Raw genomic sequence first — 15,711 nt, 5'->3', positions numbered from 1 at the left:
TTATGCATTTTTGTCATTTTTATATTTCTATTTTGTTTTATTTACATTCTTTTTATTTTGTTTATTTTAAGTTAGTACTTAGAACTCAATCTTATTTCATTTTTATTATAATTTTTTATATTTCTATTTAGTTTTAATTTATTTATATATTTTTTTGTATTTATACATTTTATTTTTAAATTTCCAGCTGGTTGTTTTAGTAATTACTTATAATTAATAATTTTATAATTTAGTTTTTAAAAATCTATTATTAATATTTTAGCTTTGATTTACATTCTATATTGTCAGCTTTCATTTTTTTTATTTTTTTTTATTTAATTTTTAGTAATTCTGTAATATGCTTTTGCCATTTTTAATTTTTTTTTAATAAATAAAATTATATTTACTTTAATTTATGTTTCAGTCAAATATGTAAACTAACTTATTTCAATTTATTTTGATTTTAGTTTGTTTATTTTATAATTTAGTCATTTTAGTACTTAGAACTTAATCTTATTTTTTAAAATACTTTTTTATATTTCTATTTAGTTTTAATTTATTTTCATTTAAATTTTAGTTTCTTTTGAAATTTCCGGTTAGTAAATATTTATAATTCATTAATTATAAAATTTAGTTTTTTCATCTATTAATATTTCAGCTTTCTATTATAAAAATGTGTAATCATAAAATTAAAGAAAAAACATTACTATTTCAACAATACTTTTTTATTTTACTGTAAACAACAAAACAAGTATTGAATTAATTAGCTTTTATATTTTCAGCTTAAGTCATAGCAGTAAGTCAATTTCATTTTTAGTATTTTTTTAATATGCATTTGCCATTCTTTTAATATACATAAATTGAAAGATAATAAATAAATTAAATAATAATAAATAGTAAAAGGTATAAACACTGTTAATACAGTATTAAAACATTTCTATTATAAAAATGTGTAATTATAAAATTAAAGAAAAAAACATTACTATTTCAACAATACTTTTTTTTACTGTAAACAACAAAACAAGTATTGAATTAATTAGCTTTTATATTTTCAGCTTAAGTCATGGCAGTAAGTCAATTTCATTTTTAGTATTTTTTTAATATGCATTTGCTATTCTTTTAATATACACTATTCTATTTAGTCCAATTTTTTATATTCCAACAATTTTTTTTAATTTAGTTTTTAATCTAATTTTGATATTTTATTTTACATCAGCTTTTTTACCAAATTAATTTGTTCAATTAATAGATTTTTATACAACTTCTTAAAGACAGATTTACTTTTAGTTAATAACACTGGAAGCAATACACCATTTGATACTGTACCACTGTAGTTTTCCCTATTTAAAATTCCTTTTATGCTCTTAGATGTTACATTACGTAACTCAAATGTGTTATGAAAGGCATTTCAGTTCATCTTCAGACCCCTGGAGCGTCTCTGACCCCTCTCGCTTCCTTTCATAACGGCTAATAAACACTCTAATACAAAAATAACAGCCACTTTGAGCACAAAAGCCTTTTAAGGCATGAAAACAGAGCAGTGATAAGAGCAGCGATGTGTGTGCATGTGTGTGTGTTTGAGCTGATGGAATGCATCTGGACTCAACAATAGCAGCGTCTTTAAAGAGCCACAGGAAATGCCTGCTGTCAGAGACGCTCACAGAGACACTGTGAAATAACTCAGACTCAGAGCAGATGATGGAGCTGAACGCAGCCAATCAGAATGAGCTAAACACTGACTTAAATCAGTGCTGCGCTATGTGAAGCGTGATTGGGTATTACTTTAGGATGGTTTTGGGTATTTAGTGAGTGTTTGGCTACAGAGGTTTGGAGTCTTTCGAGTTGTATGTTGAGTGTTAAAGAATATATAACTGCACAACTCATATTCTTAAGTTTATTTATTTACTGAACCAACATTTCTCAAGCCTTTCTCAAGGTATGATCTCCAACAGGTGGATGAAATACAGGACTGCTTTCATTTAAATGTATTTGAATGTTTTTAGTGAAAGAAAAACAAGAAAAACATGCATAAAAAGGGATAATAAATTCCCCATTCAATATGACTATGTAATAATAATAGGCATAATAAGGGCTTGGCAGTAACTTTTTCCAAATCTGCTAACTTCTAAGCATTTTCACTTGCCACGATTTTGTTTTTGGGAAATTACGTTTTAAATAAAGTTACTGCGTGCTAAAATGTATTTAATTTATTTACAGGCTTTTTTTGGGGGCTTATTTAAAGGGCATTTTTCCCTTATTATATTTGATCTACAGATATGAACAAGTAAAATGTAAGACTTTTTAAGACCTTTTTAATACCACCTTACATGAAATTTAAGACCTAAACCTGTAATGGACATACACATTATATTACATACATATTTGTTATATTTAACTCGTATTTGGCAGGTTGGCAGGTGTTAAATGTCAAACCCTGATAAAAATAATAATAAATAGTAAAATGTGTAATTATAAAATTAAAGAAAAAACATTACTATTTCAACAATACTTTTTTTATTTTACTGTAAACAACAAAACAAGTATTTACTAATATGTGACCCTGGACCACAAAACCAGTCTTAAGTCGCTGGGGTATATTTGTAGCAATAGCCAAAAATACATTGCATGGGTCAAAATTTTAGATTTTTCTTTTAAGCCAAAAATCATTAGGAAATTAATTAAAGATCATGTTCCATGAAGATTTTTTGTAAAATTCGTACTGTAAATATATCAAAATGTAATTTTTGATTAGTAAAATGCATTGTTAAGAACTTAATTTGGACAACTTTAAAGGTGATTTTCTCAGTATTTAGATTTTTTTTGCACCCTCAGATTCCAGATCTTCAAATAGACAAAATATTGTCCTATCCTAAAAACCATACATCAAAAGAAAGCTTATTTATTGAGCTTTCATATGATGTATACATCTCAGTTTTGTAAAAATTTAACCTTATGACTGGTTTTGTGGTCCAGGGTCACATATAATGAAATACTACTAATAATAATGATAATACAATTTATTTAAAAGACATAAAATAAAAAGTAGTATTAAAATTATTTAAATGTCTTTTTTTAAAATGTAAAATATTTAATAATTAAATAATAAACATTAAACAAATTAAGAACTATCACTATTGCAATAATACTATTGCACTGTAAAAAAAAAAGATCTAAAATATAATAACAATAATAATAATAATTTTATTTTATAGTGAAATTACAATACTAATATGTACAGCTGTTTTAAACAATACACCATAGAGGTTTTATTTTTGTAAAAAAACAACCACAACACCTTAAAGCTTTCATTTTGCTGAAAACAGATTTATACATGAATCTTACTACAAATTTGCAAAGATGCATTTTCAAACTCATGTTATAAGCTAACCAAAACAGCGCAAGTTTGCATTTTCCCCAATTTTACACAATTCTAAACAGCTGTACTGTTATACTTAAACACATAATTGCAGCTTGAAATGTGGGTGTTATGTTTATGTGGCTGTAAGTCATGTGTACCTGGTAGTGATTGTGCTGCCCAGCGTGTTGAGGACTAGGGAAATATCCGTCACTGGATCGAGGGCTCGGGTAACCAGGTCTGCTAGGCTGTGAAATCAAAACCAGTGTTTGAAACACACCCACTACTTAAACCAGTAAATACATACAGTACACTCATTTTACATCTGAGCATGGAAAGAGGTCTTTTCAAAGAGATCACCGAATACAGAAAACATTGGATTTAAAAACTGAATGGAGATCTGACCTTTGGAGGCGCCTCGTCTGAATTCCCAGAGTCCCAGGACACAGTGACCTGCCTCCTCATCTCCATACGGAAACGCTCCTCCTGCTGGGCCTTCTCCTCATCCAGAATAGTGCTGCGGAGATAAACAGAGCAAGAATGAGCAAAGGCCTTCTGAGAGGATGCATTTTAAAAGTTTGTAGTTGATGTGATTTGTGCATTTGACAAAGGAAAGTTTGGACATCTTATTTCTTTCTTTTTCAGTTTTTGATGAAGAAAGGAAGGTTATTTGTGGCTAGCACAAAAAAAAAAAGAAAAAAAGAAAGAAAAGCAAAAAATGCACATTAGATGTGTAACTAATGTTATTTGAATGATGGGAAATTCAGCCGCCTCATAAAACTGCATGAGTAACAGACCTAATTTATTTTCTTTATCAGTGGTACACAGAACTAGAACTAAAGAACTAGTATTAAATTGTACTGTAATGTTGTTCATTATTAATTCGTTAATAAACACCAGTGTTGTTTTTGACAACCACCTTAGATTTAGTCTTAGTCTTAGTCTTTTGGACTAAAATGCTTATTAGTTTTAGTCCAATTTTAGTCACTTCTATATGTGATAGTTTTAGTCCAATTTTAGTCGACGAAAAGTCAAAAAGGTTTTAGTCTAGTTTTAGTCAAAAAAAAAAAAGGGGAAAAGTAGTCTTTTAACAAATTATTGTAGGTCAGTAAGTATTTTGCTGTTGGGTAGTGTCACTTATAAGTTGTGAAAATAGCAGATCTATAGTTCAACACAATGTGAGCTTCCGGATCGACTATTTTCACCAATAATTACAATAATGAAGGAATGGTTTTAGACATAAAAGACATATGTGACCCTGGACCACAAAACCAGTCATAAGGTTAAATTTGACAAAACTGAGATTTATACATCACATGAAAGCTCAATAAATAAGCTTTCTATTGATGTATGGTTTGTTAGGATAGGACAATATTTGGCTGAGATACATCTATTTGAAATCAGAAATCTGAGGATGCAAAAAAATCTAAAAGACTGAGAAAATCACCTTTAAAGTTGTCCAAATTAGGTTCTTAGCAATGCATATTACAAATCAAAAAATACATTTTGATATGTTTACAGTAGGAATTTTACAAAAAAATCTTCATGGAACATGATCTTTACTTAATTACTTAATGATTTTTGGCATAAAAGAAAAATCAAAAATTTTGACCCATGCAATGTATTTCTGGCTATCGCTACAAATATACCCCAGCGACTTAAGACTGGTTTTGTGGTCCAGGGTCACATATTTGAAATACACCCATAGGTCCTCTCGCCGTTTGCGACCACCCATCATGGTTAATCGTCTGTCTGAGTGACTGCAATGTGACGTGTTGAGCACGTTGTGCGCTGCACGCCAGGTGGTGGGCGTAACCAAACATGGATAGAATGCTAAAACGGCTTGCCATACTAGTATGGCAAAGAGTATTTAATGCTAAAACGGCTTGCCATAGCGGCAGATACTTTTTAGGTTGTAATTGGCATGCACAATAAGCAGAAATGTCATGCATTTTAAACGTCTGACAGACCACCCACTAACATTTTCGTCTATTCTCGTCTCGTCAACGAAAACTCACACACGTCTCGTCATGTTTTAGTCATCAACGAGCCATTTTTATCTCGTCATCGTCTCGTTATCGTCATGAAAAAAAGTGGCCTCAACGAAATGATTTCGTCATCGTCATCGTTGACGAAAACAACACTGATAAACACAGCCCTAAATCTTGCAAATAAACAAATATACTTATATATAAATCTGCTGATTTGCAAAAAAAGCCTAATATTACCTAATTGATGATGCCACGCAAACAAATATTTTTTTTGCATAAAATAAGATTTTTCAAATTATGCATATATGCATCCACTTCAATGCACTCATGAAAATGACAAAAGCAGTGAAATGTCACAAGTTTTGTTTTAATGACAAAAAAAGCAATATGTAATTTAACTTACAATATGCAGAACAAGTGGTAAAATAGGTTCAATTTTACATAACTTAAAAGTTTATAAACGAGCTTTTTTCTGTTGCTGCTTGGATGCATCTGGCTCATGTTTGCATTTTCATCTGTGACTTGCCATAATTCTAACCTTGAAATTAGAATTAGGTGTACAAAAATGCCATGCATGCGAAAACCTGCTGAGAAATGAACTAATATGTGTAATCTGGCACAGATTCAGACAAGAATCATGTGGTTGAGGCAGTTTTTCTGCTGATTAGTGAGTAATACAGGATTTTGCACCTAATGAATGGTTGTCGAAACGAAAAAAACATATAATGCATTATATTTTGTGAGAAATTGTGACGTGCTAAAGCAAAACAGACACTATTTGTGACCCTGGACCACAAAACGAGTCTTAAGTCGCTGGGGTATATTTGTAGCAATAGCCAAAAATACATTGTATGGGTCAAAATTATTGATTTTTCTTTTATGTCAAAAATCATTAGGAAATTAAGTAAAGATCATGTTACATTAAGATTTTTTGTAAAATTCCCACTGTAAACCTATCAAAATGTAATTTTTGATTAGTAATATGCATTGTTAAGAACTTAATTTGGACAACTTTAAAGGTGATTTTCTCAGTATTTAGATTTTTTTGCACCCTCAGATTCCAGATTTTCAAATAGATGTATCTCGGCCAAATATTGTCCTATCCTAACAAACTATACATCAATAGAAAGCTTATTTACTGTGCTTTCATATGATACATATTTCTCAGTTTTGTCAAATTTAACCTTATGACTGGTTTTGTGGTCCAGGGTCACATTTTTGGAATTAGCAGCACAAAATTAGTAAAAATAAACAAGTATTGATAAATTATAAATGCTTTTTTTGCGCATTAATGCTCAAAAAAGCTTTGTTGGTGATCATTCTGGAGCGGTTGTGACACTTTGAAAGCTAAACAGAGACCTCTAGTGTCAGAAGCAGAGAATGATAAAAACATTAGATTTTTTGTGCTCACTCTCAATACTATGACCAGTTTACATTTGTCCATCTATCACATGTTTTGTTTGTTTTTTAATCCGAAATGACTTATATATTAAGAGATGCACTGACCTGAGTTGTGTCTTGAGTTCGGTGAAGCGCGGGCGTTTGCTAGGATCATATGCCCAGCATTTGGTCATCAGGCTGTAGAGGGTCGGAGGGCAGTTTTGGGGCATCGCTAACCTCTCACCGTTCTCTATCCGTCCAATAACATCATTATTCTTCACACCCTGAAAGGGCTTGATGCCAAACATTAGGATTTCCCACATACACACACCTAAGAAGAGATGGACAGGACACATGGATCAGAAATGTGTCTCAGTGATCGCAAATAACCAAAAAGAAAACTCACTCAACAACAAAAAAAATATATTTTTTTTTAAATAAAATACAATGCAACAATTATTACAAAACAATATGTGACCCTTGACCACAAAACCAGTCTTAAGTAGCACCGGTGTATTTGTAGCAATAGCCAAAAATATTTTTTGATCCATTGTATGGGTCAAAAATATCGATTTTTCTTTTATGCCAAAAATCATTAGGATATTAAGATCATGTTTCATGAAGATATTTTGCATATTTACAACTGTAAATACATAACAACAGTAATATGCATTGCTAATAACTTCATTTCGGAAGACGATTTTCTCATTATTTAGATTTTTTTTTTTGTTGCACATTTCAGATTTTCAAATAGTTGTATTATTATCCAACTATTTGAAATAGAGCCAAATATTGTCCTATCCTAACAAACCATACATCAACGGAAGCTTATTTATTCAGAAGATCTATACATCTCAATTTTAAAAAAAAACTGACCCTTATGACTGTTTTTGTTATCCAGGGTCACAAATATGAAAAATAACTGATATTATATTTAGCCTGTCTAATCTTATTGTCTGATCTAAATAAAGGTAAAAATGTCCAACTAAAAACAGAAATATAAAATATAGTGCACACCCAAATCATTCCTGTTTAGGATAAACGTCTAAAATAACAATGCAATAATTAAATGCAAATACAAACTTCAAATCCTGCACACTACTCAAACTTCAAACAAAAAGTATTATTTGCAATGTTTTGGGGAAAGCCTGACTCTGTACCACAAAACCAGTCATTTTTTTGAGATTTCTACATCATCTGAATAAATAAGCTTTCCACTGATGTATGGTTTTTGTTGGGATAGTTCAACATTTGGCTGAGATACAACTATTTGAAAAATGAAAATTGCCTTTAAAGATGTCCAAATCAAGTTCTTAATGCATACTAATCAAAAATTAAGTTTTAATATATTTACGGTATGAAATTTACAAAATATCTATATGAAACATGATCTTTACTTAATATCCTAATGATTTTTGCATTTAAGAAAAATCAATAATTTTGACCCATACAATGTATTGTTGCCTATTTCTACAAATATACCCGTGCTACTTGAGACTGGTTTTATATTTTCATAAAATATTTTACATTTTATTATTAAGAAAAATTAAGCAATTTCAACAAAACAATACTTAATAATAATAAATGTTTCCAATCAAACTAAAATTGTATTGATAACAGAAAGATGGTGTTAAGTGAGCATGTTGATGGTACTCAAGAAAAGTCAAACGGTAAGAGTACACCATCATGAAATATTAATTCTCCAATTACTAAAAAAACATTAAGCACTCACCAAACATCCAGACGTCACTGGCTGAGGTAAACCGACGGAAGTTTATGGATTCAGGAGCCATCCATTTGATGGGCAGTTTCCCTTTAGAAGCTGGAAAACACACACACTACTGTTCACAGACTATAAACAATCCAACATACCTTCACTGTCCACTAGAGACCGCTATGTCTTTATTCTAGTAACATTTCTGAATGTCTATTTGCATTTTTCAAAACTTTTTGCAGGAGGTGAAATCATTTTGCACAGCAAGTCATACATAAAGTGGTATAATGAAAATGAAAACTCTTGTGACTACTTGTCATGCATGTTAAAGGATTAGTTCACTTCCAGAACAAAAATTTACAGATAATGTACTCATCCCCTATTATGTTTTTTGAGGAAAACATTTCAGGGTTTTTCTCCATATAGTTGGAACTTCCAAAATGCAGTTTAAATGCAGCTTGAAATGACAAGGAAGTAGGTTTTTTTTAGCAAAACGATTGGTTATTTTATTTTAAAAAATGCACAATTTATACACTTTTTAACCACACAAATGCTCTGCGATGCGCATGCGTACTCTGTGCGGCCCGGGTCAAGACAGTTAGGGTATGTCAAAAAACTCCCATCCTCCTCCAACTTCAAAATCATCCTACATGACCTTTGACCTTCTTTGCACGTTCACTTTGTAAACACTGGCTCGGTACTTCTGCAGCAATGTAAGACAATTTTGAAGTTGAGAAAATGAGATGGAAGTTTTTCAATATACCCTAACTGTATTAAACCACAGCGCACAAGAGTACGCATGCGCAAAGCAGAGCTAGATAAGACGAGCATTTGAGATTTAAAAAGTGTATCAATTATAATTTTAGAAAATAACCCATCGTTTCGCTAGATAAGACCCCACTTCCTCGGCTAGGATCGTTTAGAAATTGCATTTAAACTGCATTTCGGAAGTTCAAACTCACAGGCACCACAGAAGTCCACTATACAGAGAGAAATCCTGAAATATTTTCCTCAAAAAACAATTTCTTTACGACTGAAGAAAGAAAGCTGGGTATTTTGTTTGTAAAAATGACAATTTATGTACTTTTTAACCTCAAGAGCTCGTCTTGTCTTTTCCAGTTCAAGACAGTTAGGGTATGTTGAACAACTCCCAACTTATTTTCTCCCTCAACTTCAAAAATCATTCCAAAATCATCCTACATAGCTACAGAAGTGCTGACCCAGTGTTTGCAAAGTGAACATGCAAAGAAGATCACACACCGTTAACATAAAAGGTAAAACAGCAATGTGAGAAAGTTGAGGGACAAAATGAGATGGGAGTTTTTTGACATACCCTAAATGTCCTGAACCTGAAAAAACAGAGTTCAGGCAGAGCAAGACAAGATGAGCATTTGAGGTTTAAAAAGTTTCTAAATTGTAATTTTTTTATTTATTTTATTTTTTTTAATTAACCGATTCCTCGGGTGGTTTGTTTAGAGTTCTTTGAAGCTGCATTTTGAAAGTTCAAACTCGGGGGTACCATAGAAGTCCACTATATGGTGAGAAATCCTGAAATGTGACCCTGGACCACAAAACCAGTCATAAGGTTAAATTTGACAAAACTGAGATTTATACATCATATATTTATACATTTATACATCAAGCTCAATACATAAGCTTTCTATTGATGTATGGTTTGTTAGGATAGGACAATATTTGGCCGAGATACATCTATTTGAAATCAGAAATCTGAGGATGCAAAAAAATCAAAAATACTGAGAAAATCACCTTTAAAGTTGTCCAAATTAGGTTCTTAACAATGCATATTACAAATCAAAAATTACATTTTGATATATTTACAGTAGGAATTTTACAAAAAATCTTCATGGAACATGAACTTTACTTAATTTCTTAATGATTTTTGGCATAAAACAAAAATCAAAAATTTTGACCCATACAATGTATTTTTGGCTATTGCTACAAATATTAGGGCTGGGCAATTTGGCTTAGAATCAAAATCTCGATTAATTGAACATTTTAACCCGATTACGATTAATGAACGATTATTTTATTTATTAATAAAATTATATTTAATTATATTTATATAATATTTATTTTTTTGCCCTCATAGTTCACTGACAAGTTTTGTACAGTAAATATGTTCTCATATTACAAGCGAGAGGTTTTTGGATGAAGGGTGCATTACTTGATTTTAAAATAATTGAAGGAAACACACTATCTACGATCTATGATTATTAATTGAACATCAGTGTTGAACAACTGAAATTAAAGCAAGCATTGCTTAAAACAAAAAGTCACATTTTTCTTAAATTAGTGAAAATAAATAACTTGCACTATTGGAAACAAAATAAATAATTTTCAATGTTTTTCATATTAAAAGTAGAAAATAAGCAGTATCTCCTCTAAATAAAATTACCCTTGTATATCCTGTAAATACTTTTTACTGTATAAATACTGTTTAAGCTCTCCATCGACATGTCGGCGGAATAACGGAACGGAGCGCTAGTGTTTTTTAAAGGGAAAGTAATTGAAATAATCTTCCTGGAAAAATTTTAACGATTATAGGTTCTGAATGTCGATTTCGATTATTTTTCGATTAATCGCCCAGCCCTAACAAATATACCCCAGCGACTTAAGACTGGTTTTGTGGTCCAGGGTCACAAATGTTTTCTCAAAACATAATTTCTTTATGACTGAAGAAAGACAGACATGAACATCTTGGATGACAAGGGGGTTAATAAATTATCTGTAAATTTTTGTTCTGGAAGTGAACTAATCCTTTACCTAAACTGTTGTATTATGATTAATTGCATGTTAAATGTCCAGTAAAAGTGCAGTGTGGTTATATTTACCTTTATAATATGAACTATCCTCCATGTATCTGGAGAGACCGAAATCACCAAGTTTTACACAATCTGTGGAAGACACCAACACATTCCTGGCAGCAATGTCCCTGCACAAAACACACATTTACCTCAGTGCATTATGGTCAGAAAATGGATTATAGACTGCTCCGAGCATGTGAACATCTCTAAATTTTAGTCACCTGTGCACGAAGCGTTTGCTCTCCAGGTAGGCCAGCGCTGTGCTCAGCTGGTAGGCGAATAGAATCAGCGTGGACAGGTCGAGGTTGTACTTTCTGACTTGCAAGAACGATCTCAACTAAAAAAAAAAAGAATCAAACAGTTCTCAATGGAGATTTCCAGATTCTAAAATCTGTTTATGTTTAAAGAGCAGGTCATACGGTTTCGGTTTTCGAAAAATATCTCTTTTGCGGTTTGTAATGTAGCTATCCTTCAATGTAAACAGTCTGCAAAGTTGCTAAACAAAAAAGTGCAATTTTCACTCAAAACAAAGCAACGACTCAGAATCACCTTAACGAGTCATATATTTTCGAATCTTTTGCCTGTTACCGATCTGCGTCACTTTGTAACACATTAGCATAATCCCGTCCATAAATACGAACAGTCGGACCTGCCCACAAACACTTCCGCTAGTTAGTGTGTTTACATCATGTCCAGAAGATGCTGTGTTCTGTGCTGCGAAAGCAAGTTTGTTTTCATTGCTGGAAGACGATGATGTGAAGAATCAGTGGTTAAAATTATTTTTTTCCACAAGCAATACAATTCGATCCTTCTAATCTTCTTTATTTGGACTAACAAGCGTTTCCTAACCACAGCCTGTAAATACGATTGACACGTTATGTGTACATTGTTAATTGAGTGCTCAAAACATCTAGTTTTCTTGTTGCTAATTTGTGATGTATACATAGTGCAGCTTTAGGTTTCCAGGTAAAGCATAATAATACTGTCTTGCAGAAATAGTTCTGATAATTCGCTGTGAACCCACTATTTCCTAAGAATGTGTCGATTAATGTAGACTTTCATTGTTCAAATTACTTTGTTTAAAGGAAGAGTTCACTTTCAGAATTTTTTTTTTTTTTTTTACAGATAATGCTCTCACCTCCTTGTCATCCAGGATGTTCATGTCTTTCTTTCTCCAGTTAAAAAAAAATTATGTTTCTTGAGGAAAACATTTCAGAATTTCTCTCCACATAATGGACTTCAATGGAGCTTCCAATTTTGAATTTTTAAAATGCAGTTTAATTGCAGCTTCAAATGCGTTTAAGCAATCCCAGCCAAAGGGTCTTATCTAGACGGTCATTTTCGAAACAAACTCACTACTTATCTACTTTCTAACAAACGCTTGTCTTGTCTGTGTCTGCGTGAACTCGGTTTTTCCGGTTCAAGGTAGTTAGAGTATGTCGAAAAACTCTTGTTTTCTTCCCCAACTTCAAAATCGTCCTACATCGCTGCAGAAGTACAGACCCAGTGTTTACAAAGTGAACATACAAAGAGATCAAACGCCCTTTATAAAAAAAGGTAAAACAGCGTAGGATGATAAATTGATTGAAAAAGAAAATGAGATTGTTTTTTGACATACCCTAACTGTATTGACCCGGATTACACAGACTACGCATGCGCATCGCAGAGCCATGACAAGATGAGAATTTGAGGTTAAAAAGTATATCGCTTGTCAATTTGTTTAAAAAAATAACCGATCGTTTCGCTAAATAAGACCCTTCTTCCTCAGCTGGGATTGTTTACAGGGTTTCTGCTTATTTAATGCCTTTTAATGCCCTTTTTAATGCCCTTTTTAATGCCATTTTTAACATTTTTAGTGCCATACTCAACCAATAATTAACACGGCTGTGTTATTTTTTCATGCGGTCTTACAATGAGGCAACAATGAACATACATTACTCTGCTGAACATAATTAGAAATGGATCAGGAGACAACTTAAAATGTCAGCGTTTATTTGCAGATTTCAAAATTTCAAATATCCAGTCTGAACAGAAAAAAATTCAGAAACTTCGAACTCTTAGAGGGTAAAACTGTCCGCTCTTAAAAAATCTGTGTCACACAATTTTGGACCGGCCAGAAGCAATTAGCAAACTGGTTCCGTGTTTATCATATTTTGCGACAGTGAATCGTTATTAACTATACAGGCTACATTCAAGATAGATTGTTAATGCTTGTTTCTTCAACACTATCTAAAGTTTTAATGCCTGTATAAAACAATTTTATGCTTTTTAATGCCATTTAAGGCCTTAATTTTCGCAAAATCAATTTAATGACTTTTAATGCTTTTTAATGCCCCGCAGAAACCCTGTGTTTAGAGCCCTTTGAAGCTGCATTTAAACTGCATTTTGGAAGTTCAAACTCAAGGGCACCATAGAAGTCCACTATATGGAGAGAAATCCTGAAATGTTTTCCTGAAAAAACAATTTCTTTACAACTGAAGAAAAGAAAGACATGAGCATCTTGGTGAGTAAATTATCTGTAAATTTTTGTTCTGGAAGTGAACTAATCCTTTAATAATAAAGAATGTAATGTAGCACACAGACTTAACAATCATTGTGAAAATGTGGTTTATTTAGCTGCACCTGCAGTTACAGAATTCATGCAGGGAGTAAAAGACGCATGTGAAGTATTTACAGTTTAGCAGCTAAACTTCAGCTGTGGGCAAAATGTTTTTAAGTCATTTTAAGAACGGATTGGAGCACTTATATTATTGTTTTATGTAAAGGTGCATGCTAGGGTTGCCAGGTTGTCACAACAAAACCCAACCAATTGCTACTCAAAACTAAAAACTGCATTCCAGGGTGTAAAATACACACTTTTTGTTAAGGTTCCCCTGGTAAATTCGCATTCCAGGGGCTAAATATGACGTTATTTTTAACAAAAACTACCGCAGACTAGGCAACACAGATAATAGCGCTTGCTAACTTGATAAAGTACTCCTCTCTGTGCCAATCACAACAGGCTTGGCCAGCTGACCAATCAGAGCAGAGTAGGCTTACGGAAGGGAGGGGTTTACAGCCATGATTAAAGCTAATTCGAAAGAATCTTTTCAAAATCATTGCCAAATGACTATGACTATGTATAAATCTATATTCTGAGAAAATGACCATGTTTTCTGACCTTAGAAGCATTTAAACCTGTTGTAGGGGAGTCCAACACAATATTAGAACACATTAAAAAAAATATGACCTGCTCTTTAAAAAAATAAAACACAGTTCTGACCTCTCCAAGCGTGCACAACTCCATAATGATCCAGACGGGATTTTCAGTGATTATTCCAATCAGCTTCACAATGTGCGGATGGTCGAACTGCCGCATTGTCACTGTCAATTATAAAAGCACACAGTCTGAAAACAGATATTCCCACTGGAACACATGCAGAACATTTTTGCAAAATCAGTCTGGTTTGTGGGATTCTGACTTCTCTTAAATTGTGTAAATGTGGTAGTAGTGACTTCCTCAAGAAAATTTGACAACTATGCATCATATTTTCAGATGGAATAGCCATGGTAAAAAAAAAAAACTGCCCAAATTAGATTTGCATTGGCTAAAATTAATTCTGAAGATATGTACTTTAGGTCACTAGTGTGAACTCTCAATACTCACAAGCTTCCTGTAGGAACTTCTCACGCACGTTGTCTGAGGTGCAGTTCTTACACGTCTTAATGGCAACAGATAATGATGGATTCTCCTGTTAGGTACAGCAAAATATGCATCACGTCAAACACTTCAAAAATGCAACTCAGATGATATCAGGAGGATTGCAAATTAAAAGTACATAGTAGTAAAACAGTATGTCCACAAAGTGTGACATTTTAGTTGGTTTTAACAGCTTCAGAGCACAGTAAAAAGCATTAGGGAATAGGTTATAAAATACATTTGGAACATTTAAAAAAAAATTTTTTTTCAAATTGTATTAAATTTTGTATATGGGTCAAAGACGTTAAGACGTCCACGTCAAAAGAAATTTACAAACGTGATTTTATGTTCGTATGAAAGCACATTAAGTAAGTAAAGTGTGTACTTTTAAAGTTTTTGGAGAATAAAATGTCAAAATTTGGTTAAAATAATGTTACATTGTCAATATTTATGTAAAAAAAAAAATCAAACAACATGCTTATTCTGACTTGTACATATTAAAATATATAAAAGAATAAGGGAGCATATTTATTTATTGTGTTTTAAATGAGTAAAAAAGTCTTACTGACAAATGGGCAAAACCTAGGACAGTGGCAAATTTTGAAAATGTAGAATTATAACTAATTAGTATTTGGGGTGAAAGTAATTCATCTTTTAATATGTCAAAATGATTTTTGTTGTAAATATGCCTGATAAGACACTTAGTTCACTCAATAAACATACATTACAACAAATATTACAGAACAATATGTGACCCTGGACCACAAAACCAGTCATAAGGTTAAATT

General features: G+C 32.1%; 1 protein-coding gene across 6 annotated transcripts in view; it reads right to left on the bottom strand.

Moving 5' to 3' along the window:
* The window catches only part of ptk2aa (protein tyrosine kinase 2aa), a 54,943-nt gene that overhangs the window by 21,413 nt on the left and 17,819 nt on the right, over nucleotides 1-15,711 (bottom strand). For all 6 annotated transcript variants that reach the window (XM_073821898.1, XM_073821899.1, XM_073821900.1 and 3 more), the window contains 8 exons: nucleotides 14,891-14,975; nucleotides 14,507-14,607; nucleotides 11,466-11,581; nucleotides 11,272-11,372; nucleotides 8,438-8,527; nucleotides 6,832-7,036; nucleotides 3,740-3,851; nucleotides 3,496-3,582 (listed from right to left, as the gene is read on the bottom strand). In XM_073821898.1, coding sequence (XP_073677999.1) covers nucleotides 3,496-3,582; nucleotides 3,740-3,851; nucleotides 6,832-7,036; nucleotides 8,438-8,527; nucleotides 11,272-11,372; nucleotides 11,466-11,581; nucleotides 14,507-14,607; nucleotides 14,891-14,975 — 897 coding nt within the window. The remainder of the gene's footprint in view (nucleotides 1-3,495; nucleotides 3,583-3,739; nucleotides 3,852-6,831; nucleotides 7,037-8,437; nucleotides 8,528-11,271; nucleotides 11,373-11,465; nucleotides 11,582-14,506; nucleotides 14,608-14,890; nucleotides 14,976-15,711) is intronic.

This window comes from Garra rufa, chromosome 17, assembly GCF_049309525.1.
Source record: "Garra rufa chromosome 17, GarRuf1.0, whole genome shotgun sequence".
NCBI classification, from domain to species: Eukaryota; Metazoa; Chordata; class Actinopteri; order Cypriniformes; family Cyprinidae; genus Garra; species Garra rufa.
The sequence above is the reverse complement of the archived record's forward strand: the minus strand, read 5'-3'. Positions and strand labels throughout refer to the sequence as shown.